The sequence below is a fragment of the Sporothrix brasiliensis genome (genome assembly GCF_000820605.1).
Source record: "Sporothrix brasiliensis 5110 chromosome Unknown Cont19, whole genome shotgun sequence".
Taxonomy (NCBI): Eukaryota; Fungi; Ascomycota; class Sordariomycetes; order Ophiostomatales; family Ophiostomataceae; genus Sporothrix; species Sporothrix brasiliensis.
Genome location: NW_024467138.1, coordinates 3,096,499 through 3,114,044, shown reverse-complemented (window position 1 = coordinate 3,114,044; position 17,546 = coordinate 3,096,499). Strand labels below are relative to the sequence as shown.

At 59.8% G+C, this 17,546-nt stretch overlaps 6 protein-coding genes across 6 annotated transcripts; 1 reads left to right on the top strand and 5 right to left on the bottom strand.

Annotated features, from left to right (window-relative positions):
* Window positions 1-16: 16 nt before the first annotated feature.
* Window positions 17-1,734, bottom strand: SPBR_00456 (uncharacterized protein; the record flags this gene model as incomplete). The annotated part of the gene is made up of 2 exons (XM_040758775.1): window positions 17-50; window positions 125-1,734. 2 exons carry the CDS (start codon window positions 1,732-1,734, stop codon window positions 17-19), a joined length of 1,644 nt encoding a protein of 547 aa, XP_040618661.1.
* Window positions 1,735-2,333: 599 nt separating this feature from the next.
* On the top strand, window positions 2,334-6,361 carry SPBR_00062 (splicing factor 3B subunit 3; the record flags this gene model as incomplete). Its single annotated transcript, XM_040758382.1, has 3 exons — window positions 2,334-2,580; window positions 2,706-4,785; window positions 5,047-6,361. 3 exons carry the CDS (start codon window positions 2,334-2,336, stop codon window positions 6,359-6,361), a joined length of 3,642 nt encoding a protein of 1,213 aa, XP_040618660.1.
* A 420-nt stretch (window positions 6,362-6,781) lies between these two features.
* SPBR_00873 (uncharacterized protein) lies at window positions 6,782-7,735 on the bottom strand (the record flags this gene model as incomplete). Its single annotated transcript, XM_040759192.1, has 1 exon — window positions 6,782-7,735. The coding sequence occupies one exon, from the start codon at window positions 7,733-7,735 to the stop codon at window positions 6,782-6,784; it is 954 nt and encodes a 317-aa protein (XP_040618659.1).
* Window positions 7,736-8,010: 275 nt separating this feature from the next.
* On the bottom strand, window positions 8,011-9,774 carry SPBR_00438 (thiamine-phosphate diphosphorylase; the record flags this gene model as incomplete). Its single annotated transcript, XM_040758757.1, has 1 exon — window positions 8,011-9,774. One exon carries the CDS (start codon window positions 9,772-9,774, stop codon window positions 8,011-8,013), a length of 1,764 nt encoding a protein of 587 aa, XP_040618658.1.
* A 290-nt stretch (window positions 9,775-10,064) lies between these two features.
* SPBR_00576 (cellulose hydrolase) lies at window positions 10,065-11,528 on the bottom strand (the record flags this gene model as incomplete). The annotated part of the gene is made up of 1 exon (XM_040758895.1): window positions 10,065-11,528. The coding sequence occupies one exon, from the start codon at window positions 11,526-11,528 to the stop codon at window positions 10,065-10,067; it is 1,464 nt and encodes a 487-aa protein (XP_040618657.1).
* Window positions 11,529-12,410: 882 nt separating this feature from the next.
* On the bottom strand, window positions 12,411-15,929 carry SPBR_00097 (uncharacterized protein; the record flags this gene model as incomplete). Its single annotated transcript, XM_040758417.1, has 3 exons — window positions 12,411-13,765; window positions 13,829-15,612; window positions 15,727-15,929. 3 exons carry the CDS (start codon window positions 15,927-15,929, stop codon window positions 12,411-12,413), a joined length of 3,342 nt encoding a protein of 1,113 aa, XP_040618656.1.
* Window positions 15,930-17,546: the final 1,617 nt, after the last annotated feature.

Sequence of the window (17,546 nt, the reverse complement as noted above, 5' to 3'; positions counted from 1 at the left end):
GTCGTCTATGTGTCGTCTACTGGTCCGACTCTTTGCGCGTCGCCTCGTATCTATTGGCATGTTTCGTTAGTGGGTGTTCATTTCGTCTGTTTCTTCCGAGCGTCGCGCGGGCAGATCAACTCACCTCTTGCCGCGGAAGGCCCACAGGCCCCAGTTGCCGCAGCTAATGTCCTGCGGGTCCATGTCGTTGAGATCCCACCGCTGGCTGCGGAAGATGTTCTCGCCCGGCTGCATCAGCAGGTCGAACTCGCCGCGCGCCGTCTTGTTCACCCACTCAATGTCGCGCTCCATGTCGTACTGCGTGTAGCCCGTGACCAGGATGGGCGCCTTGGTCTCCAGGAGCAGCGGCACCGTCTCCGCCCACTCGTGTGAGCTCGCCGGGTGGCCCAGGCCCGGGTGGAAGAGCATAAAGCAGTCAAAATACGGGTCGTACGGGTAAAAGTACCCCGTCTTGTGCACCGTGTGGTAGTAGTCCACAATCGTGCTAATCTTCATCGACGGCCACACGCGGTCCTCCACGACGGCGCCGAACGGGTTCGCGGGCGTGCGTGGCGGCAGCGGGAACTCGTCGTCGCGGTTCGTCATGCTCTCGGGCCCGATAAAGATGAGGTGGATGCGTGCGCTCGGGAACAGGTGCGCCAGCTGCACCCACACGTCGCGCGGCAGCGACGACTCGGCGCGCGCGCCCAGCACAAACAGGCGCACCGCCGGGGCCTGCGGCCGCAGGCCCTTGATGCTGTCGCTCTCGCCGGACTTGGGCGGGTGCAGCGTGTAGCGCAGCGCGCTGAAGCTCTTGAGGCCCTCCGTGGTCAGCTGCCCGCCCTTGCGGATGCTGTACGGGCTCAGCTCGTGCAGCACGCTCGCAATCGTCACCGGATACGTCAGCAGCCGTGTCACCTGCCGCATGCTGCGGTCGTCGCTGATCGCGTTGAAGCCGCGCGTGTACATGAGCGTGTCCCAGTTGGTCATGTTGACCAGCGCCTCCTCCATCTGCGGACCGGGGTAGTCGAACTCGGGAAACAGCCGGCCCGACCGCAGGTCGTGGTCGTCCTCGTTGATCTGCCGCAGCGTGTCGCAGATCTCCAGGTGCGCCTCGTAGTCGTCCATCCAGTGCGCCTCGCTGCAGTACACCGGTATGCCGCAGTCCGGGCACTCAAAGTCCACGTGTGCCGGCGGCAGTTCGCTGCCGTTCTCAAACCGCGCCAGCGTCGTCTTGAGCCGTGGCTCGGCCGCCGGCAGGTGGGTGCTCTTGTGGTGCGGGTGCGGGCAGTGCGCATGCATCTTGATGAATGCGGCACGCTTGCGCATGTCGGCGATCGGCGAGTTCGTGTACGAGTGGAACAGGTCGTCCTCGGCCAGCACCCGGTTCTCCTTCTCGTGTGCCGCGAGAGACGCCGCGCTGGGCTGCTGCGCGTTGTCGGTCTTGGCCGCAAACACGGACGTCGAGCTCCTCCGCCTCTGCGTCGCGGATGTGGGGTGGAGGGGCGTCGCTGTGGACGAGGCGGCAGCGTCGGCCCGCCACCGCGGCCGCGAATCGGACGTACACGACATCGAAGACACCTTGGCTGAAGCAGCCGGAGGCGTAGCGAGCGTGGACCGCGCGCGCGTCGCCGAGGTCGGCAGACGTCGGGCGGCGTTCACAGGGGAGAGCGGCCGTGGCCGGGCAGGCGCCCGTGCACATTGCCGGCACAAATTGGACAGCATGGCTCGGACGGCGGGCTCGGAGGATGCCATTCTTGTGTGCAGAGCCGGTGGTGTCGGGATTGGGCCACTCAATGCGGAGTGGGCAGCCGTCGGTCGTCGGTCGTCAAAGCAAACGCAGGAAGCAGAAGCAGAGGATATCGTATGTTTCTTCGTGTGGCCTGAGGGCCCCAGTTTAAAAAAATGTTAGCACCAAACACGCCTGGAACTGCTGCTGGCATTCCCCTCCATAGGCGCGGCAGAATACTCTGTAATTACCAACGAGAAATTCTCGTTACCGCCCGCCTTCCCTTTACAGCAGCAATTGGAGGGGGTAGCTCACGAAGCTCTGTGATTGGCCACTGCGGAAATAGTATGTTCCGAGGCCCGGAGACCCGCCTAGCTTCCAAACGTCGGGGCCCGCCAGAGCTGTTTCTGTGTTGATTTTTTTTCTTGCCTGCACTTCCTCTTCCATTTAGGTATCCAGGCTTCTTTCTCTCCACGCTCTTTTCTTCTCTTTTCTACCGCTTCCCCCCACCTTTCCTCGTGGCCTCTCTTTCCCACGCAGGCCCCGACTCTCCATCCCATGCCCTGATCGGCCTCTTCCCTCCCCTGCGCGGCGATAGACTGGGCTTGCGCCCGCATCCGCAAACATGGCGACCGCCACGTCGAACATGTTTCTCTACTCGCTGACGCTGCAGCCGCCGACCACGATCAGCCATGCTATCCTCGGCCAGTTCTCCGGCACCAAGGAGCAGCAGATCCTGGTCGCGTCCGGCTCGCGTCTGGCCCTCCTGCGTCCCGAGCCCGCCCAGGGCAAGGTCGTGACAGTGCTGGCCCACGACGTCTTTGGCATCATCCGTGCCCTCGCGTCCTTTCGGCTGGCTGGAAGCTCCAAAGGTATGTTGTGTCTCGTCTCTGGCTAGACGCGTCCGACGGCACACCGTCCGGGCGTGTCCCCTTCCTAACAGCGTCTGTTGTTTTGCTTTTACTGTTGGCTAACGAGACCTCTTTGTGCCTCTCAGACTACATTATTCTGGCTACAGACTCGGGCCGCATCACAATCGTGGAGTACATCCCTGCCGAGAACCGATTTTCACGCGTGCATCTCGAGACCTTTGGCAAGTCCGCCGTGCGGCGCGTCGTGCCCGGCCAGTACCTTGCTGCCGATCCCAAGGGCCGCGCGTGCTTGATCGCCGCCGTCGAGAAGAACAAGCTGGTCTATGTGCTGAACCGCAATGCCCAGGCGGAGCTCACCATCTCTTCGCCTCTCGAGGCCCACAAGCCGGGCGTCATTGTCATCGCCATGGTGGCACTCGACGTCGGCTACTCCAACCCTGTGTTTGCTGCGCTGGAGATGGACTACAGCGAGTCGGACCAGGACCCGACGGGCGAGGCGTACCGCGAATCGGAGACGCTGTTGGTGTACTACGAGCTGGACCTTGGCCTCAACCACGTCGTGCGGCGCTGGTCCGACCCCGTGGATGCCACTGCCTCGATTCTCTTCCAAGTGCCCGGCGGCAACGACGGCCCCAGCGGCGTCCTCGTCTGCAGCGAAGAGAATGTCACCTACCGCCACTCCTACCAAGAGGCCTTCCGCGTGCCCATCCCACGGCGACGTGGTGCCACGGAGGACCCCAGCCGCAAGCGCACCATTGTGTCGGGCGTCATGCACAAGCTCAAGGGCAATGCCGGTGCCTTTTTCTTCCTCCTGCAGACAGAGGATGGCGACCTGTTCAAGGTGACCCTGGACATGGTCGAGGACGACGACGGCAACCCGACAGGCGAGGTGCTGCGCCTCAAGATCAAGTACTTTGACACGGTGCCCGTCGCGTCGAGCCTCTGCATTCTTAAGAGCGGCTTTCTGTTTGTTGCGTGCGAGTTTGGCAACCACCACTTTTACCAGTTTGAGAAGCTCGGCGACGACGACGACGAGCTCGAGTTCTCCAGCGACAACTTCCCCGCCGATCCCAAGGCGCCGTACGAGCCCGTCTACTTTTCTCCGCGGCTGGCGGAAAACCTCGCCCTGGTCGAGAGCATCGACGCCACCAACCCCATGCTGGACGTCAAGATTGCCAACTTGACCGAGGACGACGCACCACAGATCTACTCGGTCTGCGGCAATGGCGCGCGCAGCACCTTCCGGATGCTGAAACACGCCCTGGAGGTGAACGAGATTGTCGCGTCCCAGCTGCCCGGCACACCCACGGCCGTGTGGACCACCAAGGTGCGCCGGGACGACGATTTTGACTCGTACATTGTGCTGTCGTTCAACAACGGCACGCTCGTCCTGAGCATTGGCGAAACCGTCGAGGAGGTACGGGACACGGGCTTCCTCACAGGCGTTCCCACTCTTGCTGTCCAGCAGCTGGGCGACGACGGCCTCATCCAGGTGCACCCCAAGGGCATCCGGCACATCCGTGACGGCCGCGTCAACGAGTGGCCGGCGCCGCAGCACCGGTCCATTATCATTGCGGCAACCAACGAGCGGCAAGTCTGTGTTGCCCTCAGCTCGGGGGAGATTGTCTACTTTGAGATGGACACCGACGGCTCGCTCGCCGAGTACGACGAGAAGAAGGAGATGTCGGGCACCGTCACCAGCTTGAGCCTGGGTGCCGTGCCCGAAGGCCGTCTCCGCAGTTCCTTTTTGGCCGTGGGCTGCGACGACTGCACCGTGCGCATTTTGAGCCTCGACCCTGAGACGACTCTGGAGAGCATGTCCGTCCAAGCACTGACGGCGGCGCCCTCGGCGCTGCTCATTATGGCCATGGACGACTCGTCTGCAGGGGGCTCCGCCATGTACCTGCACATTGGCCTCAACTCGGGCGTGTACCTGCGTACCGTCCTGGACGAAGTGACGGGCGAGCTCACGGACACGCGGCAGCGTTTCCTGGGCCCAAAACAGGTGCGTCTGTTCTCGGTGTCCGTGCAGCGACGGGTCTGCGTGCTGGCACTCAGCTCCCGTCCCTGGCTCGGCTACGACGACAGCAAGGCCAAGAACTTTGCCATGACCCCGCTCGACTACGGCGAGCTCGAGTTCGGCTGGAACTTTAGCAGCGAGCAGTGCGAAGAGGGCATGGTTGGCATCTATGGCAACTTTTTACGGTGAGTATTTCTCCAGCCCTGCCTTTTTTGTTTTCGTTTTGGTTTTTGTTTTGATTTTGTTTTGCCCTTTCACCCCTCGGACCTCCTTGGTCTGGCATCATGATGAGTAATAAGGGAATTAATCCTACGCTATACAATAGCCATGAGGACTCAGTATCATTTGATATCAATTGTTCCTTCTGACATGCCGTCTTTCTCTCCCGTTTCTTGTTTCTGCTTTATCTTGTTGCTTTTTCTTGGCACAGAGACTAACGCAACCAGAATCTTCTCGATTGAGAAACTAGGCGAGCCTCTCATTCAGAAAACCTTCCCCTTGACATATACCCCCCGCCGGCTCGCCAAACATCCCGAGCTCGGCATCTTCTACACGATCGAATCCGACAACAACACCCTCTCTCCCGACCTACGGCGGCAACTTCTGGAAGCGTCAGGCGCCACCAACGGCAACGCACAGCCCCTCCCGCCGGCCGACTTTGGCTACCCGCGGGGCAATGGCCGCTGGGCCTCGTGCATCAGCGTCGTTGACCCCGTCGGCGAGGACCCGGGCGTCACGCAGACCATTGAGCTCGAGGGCAACGAGGCCGCGGTGAGCATGGCTGTCGCGCCGTTCACGAGCCGCAACGGTGAGAGCTACCTGATCGTGGGCACGGGCAAGGACATGGTCATGAGCCCGCGCCGTTTCTCCGACGGCTACCTCCACGCGTACCGCATCAGCGACGACGGCAAGCAGCTCGAGTTCCTCCACAAGACCAAGGTGGAAGAGCCGCCGACGGCCATGATTCCCTTCCAGGGCCGCCTGCTGGTGGGCATCGGCAAGGTGCTCCGGATCTACGATCTGGGCATCAAGCAAATGCTGCGCAAGGCCCAGGGCGAGGTGGCCGACAAGCTGATTGTGTCTCTGGCGACGCAGGGCAGCCGCATCATTGTGGGCGACCTGGAGGAGGGCGTCACGTACGTGGTGTACAAGCCCGAGGTCAACAAGCTGCTGCCGTTTGTCGACGACACCATCAAGCGCTGGACCACGTGCACGACAATGGTCGACTACCAGACGGTGGCCGGCGGCGACAAGTTTGGCAACCTGTGGATTGTGCGGGCGGCCGACAAGGTCAGCCAGGACGTCGACGAGCCCGGGTCCGAGCTGCAGCTGGTGCACGCGCGCAGCTACCTGCACGGCACGCCGAACCGCCTGGCGCTGATGGCGCACGTGTACACACAGGACGTGCCGATGAGCATCTGCAAGACGAGCCTGGTCGTGGGCGGCCAGGAGGTGCTCGTCTGGAGCGGCCTGCAGGGCACCGTCGGCGTGCTGGTGCCGTTTGTCAACCGCGAGGATGCCGACTTTTTCCAGAACCTGGAGACGCACATGCGGCAGGAAGACGCGCCGCTGGCCGGCCGCGACCACCTCATGTACCGGTCGTACTATGTGCCGGTCAAGGGCGTGATTGACGGCGACCTGTGCGAGCGGTTCAATCTGCTGCCGCGCGACAAGAAACAGATGATTGCGGGCGAGCTGGACCGGTCGGTGCGCGAGATTGAGCGCAAGATCTCGGACGTTCGCACACGATCCGCCTTTTAGGAGGCCCCTCTCCCCGTGTCATGTTTGCACACATGTTTTTTTATTTTATTTTTTACATTTTTTCGTTCATTTTGGCTTTATGAATTTTCATGGCTTTGCATTTTTACGAATGATACCGGCGTCCATGGCTTTCTCGGAGCGGGTTTGGTCTGGCGGACAGGGCGAATGTCCACGACATAAAAATATCCTTGGTACGACGGGCCAATTGGCGTTTTTTTATTTTTTTACATGTTTCTTATATACATGACGATTTACATGTTGCAGAGCTGTGTATGTGTATGCGTACACGGCACATAATCTACGGGACGAGCAATGGCTTCACTAGCAAAACTGGTTTCCGAAATAAGGCTGTGAATGACGGTATATGGTGAACGGGTCGCTGCGTACATGCAGCAGGGTATGACAGGGCCACTTGTCACCTCAGCTCCTCCGCCGCGAGAAGAAGCCACCGACCCTGCCGTCGGTGCCATCGGTGCCACTGTTCTTGTGCGCCTTCTTCCGCCGCGCGTTTGCCTTCTGCTTGGCGGCCTCCACCGGATGGGACCTCTCCCACTGCTCGTCGGCCTGGAACGCTTCGACGGCAGCTCTCAGATCGTAGTCGTAGCCCAGTTCCGCGTCTTCTCCACGCCAAGCCGTTTGTTCCAAGTACAGCACCGCCAGGTCGTAGTCAGATACTTTGCACGCCACCATGAACCGCCGAATCGCCGCCTTGCGCCGGCCCTCGGCCTCGCTCTCGACAGGTTGCGGCGAGAGGGAGGCCAGGGCTGCGTGGGCCGACGACGGAATCTGGATGACGCGGCGGGCTTGCAGTAAATGGTCGGCCGCCAGACGATTCGCTTGCCGCAGCTGGGCGGCCGGGACGTTGTAGCGGAGGGACAGCGAGGCGATGGAGTCGCGGTCGTGGTCGAGGTAGTGGAGGACAGGACCGGCGTCTTTTTCGGAGGGAAAGGAGAGAGATGAGGGAGATAAGGGAGAGGAGGGAGAGGAGGTGGCGTTGTTGTTAGGAGCATTGTTGGTGCTGTACGGAGGCGGCGCTTCGTCTGTGGATGATTGTGCATCGGCCGATGTGCTTGCGCCGGCACCGAAACGACGATACGGTGGTGGTGCCTTGAGGCCCGGGGGCAGGAGGTCGCTGGTTGCTGATGCCATAGTCTTCGACGGCGGCGGCGCAGTCGCAATCTGGCAGTAGGGGCAGTATGTCACAAAGCGAGCGTTCTTCGTTAAACAAGGACTGCAGACAAAACGGTCGCAGCAAGGCAGCTGGCGGTGCTGAGGCGAGCCTGTCATGGCGTCTTTTGGCGTGACCGGGGCGGCCGGAGTGATCGGAATGCCAGCCGACAGTGGTGCGGCACAGGTGCAGCAATAAGACGTCATCGTGGGCGGCGATGAATTTCTGTTGACAGGACTGTATGATGGGATGCTGGGACGTTGGCAGGAGGCAGAAGGCATCGCCACATGTTGCAGGATACGGAGTTCGCCTGAGGGTGTGAACAGCGGGGCCGCTCTTACAACGTGGACCCACATTTATTTTACTGTGTTATTCTGAGAACCGATGAGCTGGACAACAACAGTAGGAGACTAGTATGTATTCTAATTCTATTTCTGCAATCCTGTCTCGTGCCATGTTCTGCGTAAAATCTGTGCGCCGACTACGCAAGCCACGACATGTCCCCCGCTGCAGCCGCCCGCCGGCACTGCGACAGCTCGTCGAGGAACGCTGGGACAAAGGTGCCGGGACCCTTGACCGACGGCAGCACAGCGGCCCGTGCCGCAGCCCGCTCGTACAGCGCCATTCCGGCCAGCACAGCAGCAAAGGTGTCAATGTCCTCGCTGTCTGGGCCACGGCCTGCGCAGTCGGACGCACGCCGCAGTGTCGCCGCGGCCGCAATCGACGCCGACATCACAGTCCCCAGCGAACAGCCCGTGCCCGTGACCTGGCCGAGCATCGGGTGGCCGTCGGCGACGGCCACAACGCGGGCCCCACGGCTGTCGCTCACGTAGTCGACCGCGCCCGTCAGCACGACAACACACTTTTCGCGCGCGGCCAGACGGCGCACCAGGCGGATGCGCGCCTCGGCGTCGAGCGTGTTGCTGCCGTCGACGCCGCGCTGCTGCGCCAAACCGGCAGACTCTGCCGCGGCTTCGTCGTCCGACAGGCCCGACAGGTACACCGTCTGGATCTCGCCCTCGTTGCCCTTGATGACGTCCAGGTAGCCGGCGGCCATGATCGTGCGCACGGCGGCGCGGCGCACGGCCGTCGCGCCCGCGCCCACGGGATCAAAGACGACAGGGCGGCCGGCGGCGTTGTAGGCGGCAATGGCTTTCACGTAGTTGGCGAGGCTCTCGGGCGTCGCCGTGCCCATGTTGATGACGAGCGCACTGCCCGGCAGGCGCGCCAGGTCGGCCGCCTCGACACCGCTGTTGGACATGATGGGCGATGCGCCGACCGCCAGAGCCACGTTGGCCGCGATGTTCTGCACGACCAGGTTGGTCATGTTGTGCGACAGCGGCGTTGTCTCGTGCAGCGCCTGGAGGATGCGCTGGATGGTGGCGGTGGGTGGCAGCGGGGACGGCGACGTGTAGGAGGCAAGCGACGTAAACGGAGCGGCCGGTGCGCGGTAAAACGCCGTCGGGCCCTCGTGCTTGCCCAGGCGCACCTGCTCGGCCAGAGCCTCCGCCGCTGCGAACGGGTCGGCTGCGCCCATAATGGCACTCACCACAGCCACGCCGTCGAGCGCCTTGGGGGGACTGGCCTCCCCCGCGCTGTCTCCACCGTCAAACCCGCTCTGGAAAACGACCCGCCGCGCGTTGCTCGCGTTCACGCCGCCAATGCACACGGCCGGAATGTGCCCGAACCCGGCCGCTGCCATCGCCTGCAGCATCCGCTGGATCCCCGCCGTGCCCACAACGTGCTTCGTGTTGGTCTTGGTCGGCGTCGCAAACACCGTGCCCAGCCCCAGGTAGTCGGCGCCGTCGCGGCATGCCGTCACCGCCTCGTCCACCGTGCTTGCCGTCACGCCGATAATGGCGTCCGGCCCCAGCATCCGCCGCGCCGTCGCCACGTCAATGTCGTCCTGTCCCAGGTGCACGCCCTCGCAGTGGCCGCGCGCGGCCGCGGCCACGGCGACGTCGACCCGGTCGTTGACGAGCAGTGGTGCTCCCGCGGGGCCCGTGAATTCGTGCAGAGCAGCGAGTGTCGCCAGCATCGTGCGTGCATCGGCGTCTTTGTCGCGCAGCTGGACGATGCCAATGTGTGGGGGTGTCGATGTCGATGTCGATGTCGATGCCGATGTCGATGACGTTTGGTGGCGGAAGGCGGCACCCACGACATCGACGACCGTGCGGCCCGGCCCGAGAATGGCCGGTGTCGGGTCCGTCACCAGGTAAACGGAGTAGTCGACTTTCGGGGGCATGTTGGGCGGCAAGAGTGTTGGCAAGAATTAAAACGAAAAGAAGACAAGAATGCAGAATCGAGAAAGCGAAATGACTGCGCTGTTGCGTCAATTGCGCTCCGAACGCGGCTTAAAACGGCCCAGTGGGGGTCGAGCTAGAGCTTTTTTTTTCTCCGCAGCGGGCTGGGGCGATCACTACTGTATTAAGCTAACGACTTACACGAACACCAGTCTCGGCGCGCGACCCGGCTGCCATATTTCCATTCCTCATTGCGTCTCCCGTCTCTCCGCACATGCTTTCCAGACGTTACTTACGTCTTCACAGCTGCTGGAATCACGAACGTGCCCATGCCGTGTCCCGGCACCGATCCGGACACCGCCCCGTCTGCCGTCACTGTCGCCGCCGACGTCTCACAACTGTGCGTGTTGTCCGTCACCCAGAGACCCACGCCCGTCGCCGTCGACGGCACCGTCACGCCCGCTACCTTGACCGTCACCGTGTTGGGCGCTGCCGCGCTGTTGATGAGCACCGCGGCAATCGTGCCGTCCACATTTCGGAATGCCGCCGCCCGCAGACCCGCGCCCGCCCCCGTCGCCGCAATGCGCGTGGCCCCGGGGCGCACGTAGCGCGAGAACTGTGCAAACGCCCACAACCGCTTCGCCACCTCGTACGTGTTCGTGCTGCTGTCCACCTTGATCAGCTTCTCGTTCGTGTTGGGGCTCGGCCCCTGCACGCCCTCCCAGTAGAGGTACCCGCCAATGTTCGTGTTCACAATCGCGTTCATAATGTTGCTGGCCCACGTCATGCCCTCGCCCGCGCCGCCGCCCCCCGACCACGCCGTCGACCATCCGCCGTTCAGGTCGCACTGCTCCGACAGCCACATGGGCACCTTGACGTTCATGGGGCCCGAGGGCCCGCTCGTGTACGTGTGCGAGCTAAAGGCCTTGACCAGGGCGTCCGCGCCCGCCGACTTGATCGCGTTCGTCAGGCTGACCTGGTTGCCCCAGCCCTCCGACTCGCAGCACACAATGCCCAGCGAGTCCGTGAGGTTCTGTGCCTGGATCGTCTTGTACAGCAGCTTGATAAAGTCGGCCGCCTGCGCGCCCGACGTGCCCATCGACGCGTAGTTGGCGCTGTACTCGGGCTCGTTGAGGAAGCCCAGGTGCGACACCGTGACGCCCGCGTCCCTGTAGAACCCGACGTACGCCAACAGGTAGTCCGCATACGCCTGCTTCCAGTCCGATGCAATCGACCCGCCGTTGGCCTCGTTGCCATTCGTCTTCATGTACCCCGGCGCGCTCCACGCGTCCGCGTAGATGGTGCGCACGCCGTACGTCTTGAACGCCTCCTGGCTGACAAACAGCTGGCCCGAGTCTTTGCCGTCAAACTGGTAGTTGGGCTTGGCCGTCGGGCTGCCCGGGCTCTTGGGCGCAAACGTGTTCATGTGGTCCGAGCTCGAGTCGGGCGACGACCCGATGCCGTTGCGCAGCATCGAGAACCCGGCGCCCGACGTCGTGTTGAACAGCAGGTCCAGCAGCTGCCGCTGCTTGGCGGCGTTCTTCATGTTGGTGATGAGATTGGCGCGCTGAAAGGCCAGGCTGAACCCGAATCCGTCCATCTTTTGGTACGTCTTGTCCGCGTTGACGGTCAGTGTCGACACGCCGCCGGCACCGCCACCCTGCCGCGGGTAAAGCTCGTAGACGACCTCGTTGACTGGGCCGGCTAGGCCGGTCGTCGCAATTGAGGCCGCAAGAGCAGCTGATATAAACCGCATAGTTGAGATGTATGTGCGTGGCTGGTATTTTTTTTTGTTTGCTTTTGCTGTCTCTCATATATGCTGCTTCGTGGAGGGACGTGCGGCAAAATGGTCGCAGTGCTGCCGACTCTTGCAGCGAAGCACTCGACCTTCAATCGGCTCGTACATATATATTCGTGCCCCTTTTTCTCTGCATCTCCGTTTCACCGTCAATCCTCTTTCCCCGCGTCCGTATCGGTAGTTGTATGGCACATGGCAGCTCATCTCTCCCGATATCGTTGTATATTGCCGGGTGTTAACAAGAATGCTACCTCCCGCTGATTGCTTGGGCTGTCTTGGCGCACGCTGCCAGAGAAAGCTGTATCCAAAAAGTCAAAGTGTCAAAGTATAAGTGTGCTGTGATTGTCTGAAGATGGTAGAATACCCATAAGCCCAAATCTATAAAACATACAAGGCCAAAAGCAAGCAAATTACAATCATGAACAGGCTTCCTTTTCCCAATAATTATTCCATCCCTCTCTACAGAAAAAGTTGTCATACCCAAGCCATGGCGTTATGCATGAACCAAAAAAAATGCTCAAGAAATCCAAATAAAAAAAGATGTGCAAATATGTCATCCGACAACGCCAACATTCGTGCCCCCCCCCCTCCCCCCTTTTGTGATGTACTGGTTCGTTTGGTAGATCGGGTAAATAACCAGCTGGCGAACCCATATTTCGTGCGGATAAATCCGGTGAAATGGACAAGAAAGAGACGGGCGGGGGAGATCAATTCAGAACCGCAACCCAGGATCAAGACAAATTCGCGGCGCCTAGAGCGAGAGGTCCTCTTCTTCTCGCATCGGCACATGCAGAATTGAACAGGGGACGCTTCAGCTGCTCGCTCCGACTGCAGTCTCGCTTACAAATTCATTTGGCCCCAAGAATCGTAATACGCCGGTGTGCCCATGTTGGCGTCCATGTACGACTCCCACCCGGGTGCATTGAGAAAGTCAGGGAAGCCGGGCCCGTCCATGTTCTGCATGTAATCAATAGTCGCGTCTGTAAAGCTGAGGAACGGCTCGGAGTAAATCGCAATGGATTCAAGCGGTGCATCGGTTGCCGTTGCCTCAACAGTGCCGGGCGAGGTCAAGTGCAGTGGCTGTTGGTGCGGCTGCAATGGTTGTTGCTGCTGCTGCTGCAGGTTCAGCGGATGCGGGTCTGGGGCGTCCATGTGACCTGCATAGCCGGCGATGCCGGGCCCTGCAACATTGACGTTTGACGGCGATGACGAGGTCATTCCCATGTCCATATCCGCAGACTGCTGCATGGGGACCTGGGCATGGCTCTGGTTCTGCTCTTGAGCGCTGGATCGGTCCGTCCGGTCGGATGGGGGCACGGCATCCATCATGGTGGCAAACGGCAGCGGGCCCATGGTATTTGCCGGCCCGGCACCATTGATTATCGGATTCAGGGCGCCACTGCTGTCGCCCGGTAGACTGTCCAGCTCCTTGGAGATCATAGCCTTGAGCTCGGTGAGGTGCTCGGCCAGGCGCGTAAAAGGATCCTGGCGGGGATCCATCATAGGACGGCCATTTTTGCTAGCTTGTTTGTCGCTAGTATCGTTCGAATTGTTCTTGCTCGTGTCGTCTTTTCCGCCAGTATTGTTCGTGCCGTTCGCATCATTGCTGTGCCTAGTCGGCATCGAATCCTTGCCGATGGCATCTGCCTCGGAACTGGCCGGTGACCCGGTACTGCTGTTGCCACTGCTAGACTCTCCACTCCTTGTGCCGCTGTAGCTTGTCGTCGCCGTTACCAGAGATGGGACGGCATCACTTGTCCCAGCTCCGGCGCCATTGGCTGTCCTGGGGCGAAGATGCTCTTCGGGCGAGATGCGGAAGCGCTTCTGGCTACGACGCTCCGCGAGCAGCTGCAGGTCCAGAATCTGGCGGTCGATGAGGTCGTCAAAGGCCAGTTCCGTTCGCACTCGGCGGCCGTTCCAGCCGGGCGCTTGCAGTGTCATGAGCTTGAGCGAAGTCAAAAAGGCATACGTAAAGTCAAATGTCGACAGGCACAGGAAGCGTGGTTGGTCGGTGATGTAGTCTTGGAAGCGGTTGCGCATCAAGTCCTTGATGGCGTACGTGCAGGCCCATAGCAGCTCCAGGCGGTCGCCGGCCGACAAGGGCTCGTCGCGCAGTGCCGGGTCGATGCCGATTTCTTGCAGGCCCGCTTCGTAGAGAAGGATTTCGGCCGCGTGGACGTGGCCAACGAGGTTGACTGAAGAGCGTGTTAGTAAGCAATTCATCAACAACCTCCATCTTCAAACCTTGGTAAACTGACCATCGTCGTGGTAGGCCTCCGGCATCTGGGCCTTGAAGGCCTCAATCTGCTGGCGCAGATTCTGCATCATATGGCGAAACGACATGCCCACCTGCACACCGTCGGTGCGTAACGAAAATGCCACGGAAATCGACTGACTCAGCTGCTGGATGCGCACGAGCTGCACCAGATACGCGTCTGATGGGTACTCCATCTGGCGCTCGAGGACCTGGCAGCATGTTTCTAGGTACGCCGTATTCATCATAATGTCGGGCCGCTTGTTGGTCGTCGTCGCCAGCGCGACAAGATAAAAGGTGCCGGCAAACGTGCGCATCTGCTCCAGGGCCACGGGCGGGTAGTCGGTGGTCTGCGGATCGACGTCGCCCGTCTCGTCCGCATCGTTGCCTGCCTGGGCACTGTTGCGTCTCAAGTTGGTGAAACAACCACCTTGAGCAGCATCACCACCACTCTCTCCAGCAGGTGTTCCACCTGCCTTCTTGGAACGAGAAGATGCCGTGAGGGGCGGGAGCGCCTCGCTGATACCGAGCGACACGCACATCGCCCGCGCCAGGTAGAAGAAGTTGATCAGCTGGAAGCTGTTGATGTTGTAGTGGAACCAACCGACTAGCACAAGCACCGCCTGCAGCATGTCGAGCGTCCGGCGCGGTTGCAAGAAAGCCGCTGCCGCCACCTCACCCAGCAATTGATTGCCCATGGCGATTTGGCGCGTTCCGTCAAGGTGACAGGCAGCCATCATGACCGACTTCCACAGCGTGGGGCGGCCAATGCGCAGCTTCTCGGATGTGACGTACTCCGGGATAATGACAAAGGGGAAGAGCGGCATCATAAACTTGCGGAACTCGGACAGCATAATCTCGGCGTCGTCGTGCTTGGGCCAGATGTTGTCTGGCGTCAAGTTCACCGAGTTTAGCGGAGGCAAGCTGGCCGGGGTTGCTGCACCCTCACCGCCCGACGTGGCTGTTGGCGGGTAGTAGCGCTGCTGCTGCTTCGAGGCTGCACCGGCCATTGCAGCAATGTTCGCTGCAACTTCACTGTGCCGTTTAGCGGCCGCCGAGAATGCTGCGCCTGGAGACGCCTGGTTGTAGTAGCTCCGCTGGCCGGGCGTGATAAACGAGGGAATGAAGGTGGATGCCGGCATTGCATCGTCCTTGGGCCGGTGCCTGCTGCTATTCGATGCCCTCCCAGACGCCGTGCTACTGTTCTGCGCATTGGATGCGGGTGAGGCGGCGACGGTCATAGGGGGCGAGATGCCGGCGTGCTGCTGTGGCATGGAACTCTGGCGAGATGTAAAGGCACCCTTAAGAGCGTCGTTCGCTGCCGCGTCTGACCGTAGGCTGGCGAAGTCAGTGGGGAAGAGGTGCCGTGCAGGGTACATGTATCCCCTGTGTGCCTTGAGGCGGAAGATATCCAACGGGCTGGAGCGGTGGTTTGGGTCATTGGACTCGGGCGGGTTGATCTCGTTGTGCAGCTTCTGCTGCTGACTCACAGAGTCAAGCCGCGACGTCAGGTCCTCAAGGCGACGCTCTAGCTCGGCCACACGCGTCGGCTTGGGTGCCGCACGCTGTGTCTTACCACCGGCCGAATGTCCGTTTATGCGACCATTGGACATGTGCGGATTTCCAGAAGCCGGATGACCGGTTTGGCTGTTATGGTTCCCCGTTGTGCCGCCATTGCCGCTCTGTACCGACCCTGTTGGCCGGATGCCCTCCATGCTGTCATCCAACCGCCGCTTCCTCGGCGGGGCCGGAGTTTGAAGTCCACATGGCTTGTTGAGTCGGTGGCATCTTGCGAGCGTTAGAAAGACCAATGTTCAACCATCGAAAGCCAGAATTGCTCCTGTAAAGTAGACAAAGAAATGCAATTGCACAACACAATTCATTTATGAGCCCAAAACTTACCTTTCACAAATGTTGGCTACTGGGCCAGGCACGCAACGACTCTTGGCCTTTGCACACGTCGAGCAGGCCCGAGGACCCTTGTTTTTGCTAACGGGGAGCATGACAGCAGACGTCTTTGATGGTGACTGTTGCTGAGAAAGTGCACCGCTGGGCGTGGTGTGATCGGGTTGCGTCAATGTGCGGTGTGGTTGTAAGTGCAGCATTGGACCTTTTGTGTGTCATACGTGGCATGGACACGTTGAACGACGAGGCTGTCACCACTTTCTGCCCTTTGCTTTTCCTTATGTTGTATGCCAACCCTGTTTCAAAATTCGTAGCAAAGAGAAAAGAGAAAATGTGTAAGAGTGAGCAATAGCAGGGGACAAAAAGTCCCACCACAATATAAGTTGTGAGGAACAGGAAAGAATAGAAATCGCTAAACGCGAGTCTTGCACGAGATCACACACTCGGCAGTCAACCCGGGTCACTCAATGGGAGGAAACGGAAGTACTAGATGAGGAAAGGCCGCTCAGGGATAACGGCATCCCAAGCATCCCAAGCATCCAAGCATCCAAGCAAAAGATGACTGTGAAAGTAACGAAAAGACAGTCTCGAATCAGATAATGCAACGTAATGAGTAGCAAAGAAGGCAAGTGGCTCGGCCGAGACGAGGTCGGCGAGGAAGAGTGGAGGCACACCGACAACCGTTGAGAAGCCGGTCGGTCGGCAGTGCGAAAGAGAAGCTGGCAGATGGTGCGAGAGGTTGAGACCGGTCGGGGAAGGGATTGCGAGACACTCGGATACGAGATTGATAGACCGGCGGATTATGGAGTTGTTGGAGACGGTCCGTGAAATTCCACCATGGCTGTGACAGTGTCACTTGCAATAGCATACAATAGAAAGTGCGGCTTTGCTGATTCTTTCGCCAATGTTATGATCAGGGGGTGTGATGAATACGATGCACCAGGGAGGGGGTGTGAAGGATGAGTTGTGAGCGAGCTTGTTGAGTGTGCGTATGCGTATGCGTATGCGTACGAGGATCAGTGTGAGTGTGCAATGCTTAATGTGGGAGTAGAGAATCGGTGGAAGTGATGCAGGCAAAGTCATGCAGGGGGGTGGGACGATGTGAGAGATTCAGAAAACTTTTGAACAACGTGACGAGATCGAGACAACAGCAAGCGGAAGGAGCGATGGTCCGAAGAGCGAGATGTCTGACAAGGAAGGAACCCACGTAATGAGATTCTGCTTTCCAAGGTGACCGCTCAAGCATTCCCAGTAGTGAACACGCATGTACCTTGTACGGGCGATGGCACTAGGAGAATGACGAAGCAGAGCAGACACAACATCAGGCAGAAGACAGAAAACAGAACAAAATAGTGTCTGGATGTGGTATGACGAATCAGATAAATTCCCGAAGCTGAAGCTTGGCCCGACAGTTTAAAAAACAAATATCACGAAGACAGGTCAGGTAGGGTTATGGTTCTTCCCATCGCGTTTGAATTCGTAATGACATAAGGCGTCGTTGAGCGTAGGGAAGTAAGAACGTCTGATGTTGAAGGTTTGCTTCTGTAAGAGGCTCCGACGGAGACGGAGCAATTTGTATGTTTGACAGCTCCGTCTCCGCTCCTTAAACTGCATTAGGCACTAGCGCACCTCGCTCGAGCCTTGTCGTGGGGTCAAACGTGTCTCCTGATTGGCTAGATTGGTCGAACGTGACATAATCATATCACGTGATGTGCAGTGTCATCCGCAACTGGCCCATGAGCGAACGTCCGTTACGATTCTCGCAGTTTTCTACGTATCTTTTCGCACATTTGCGCAAAGACTTTTTTTGCACGTCC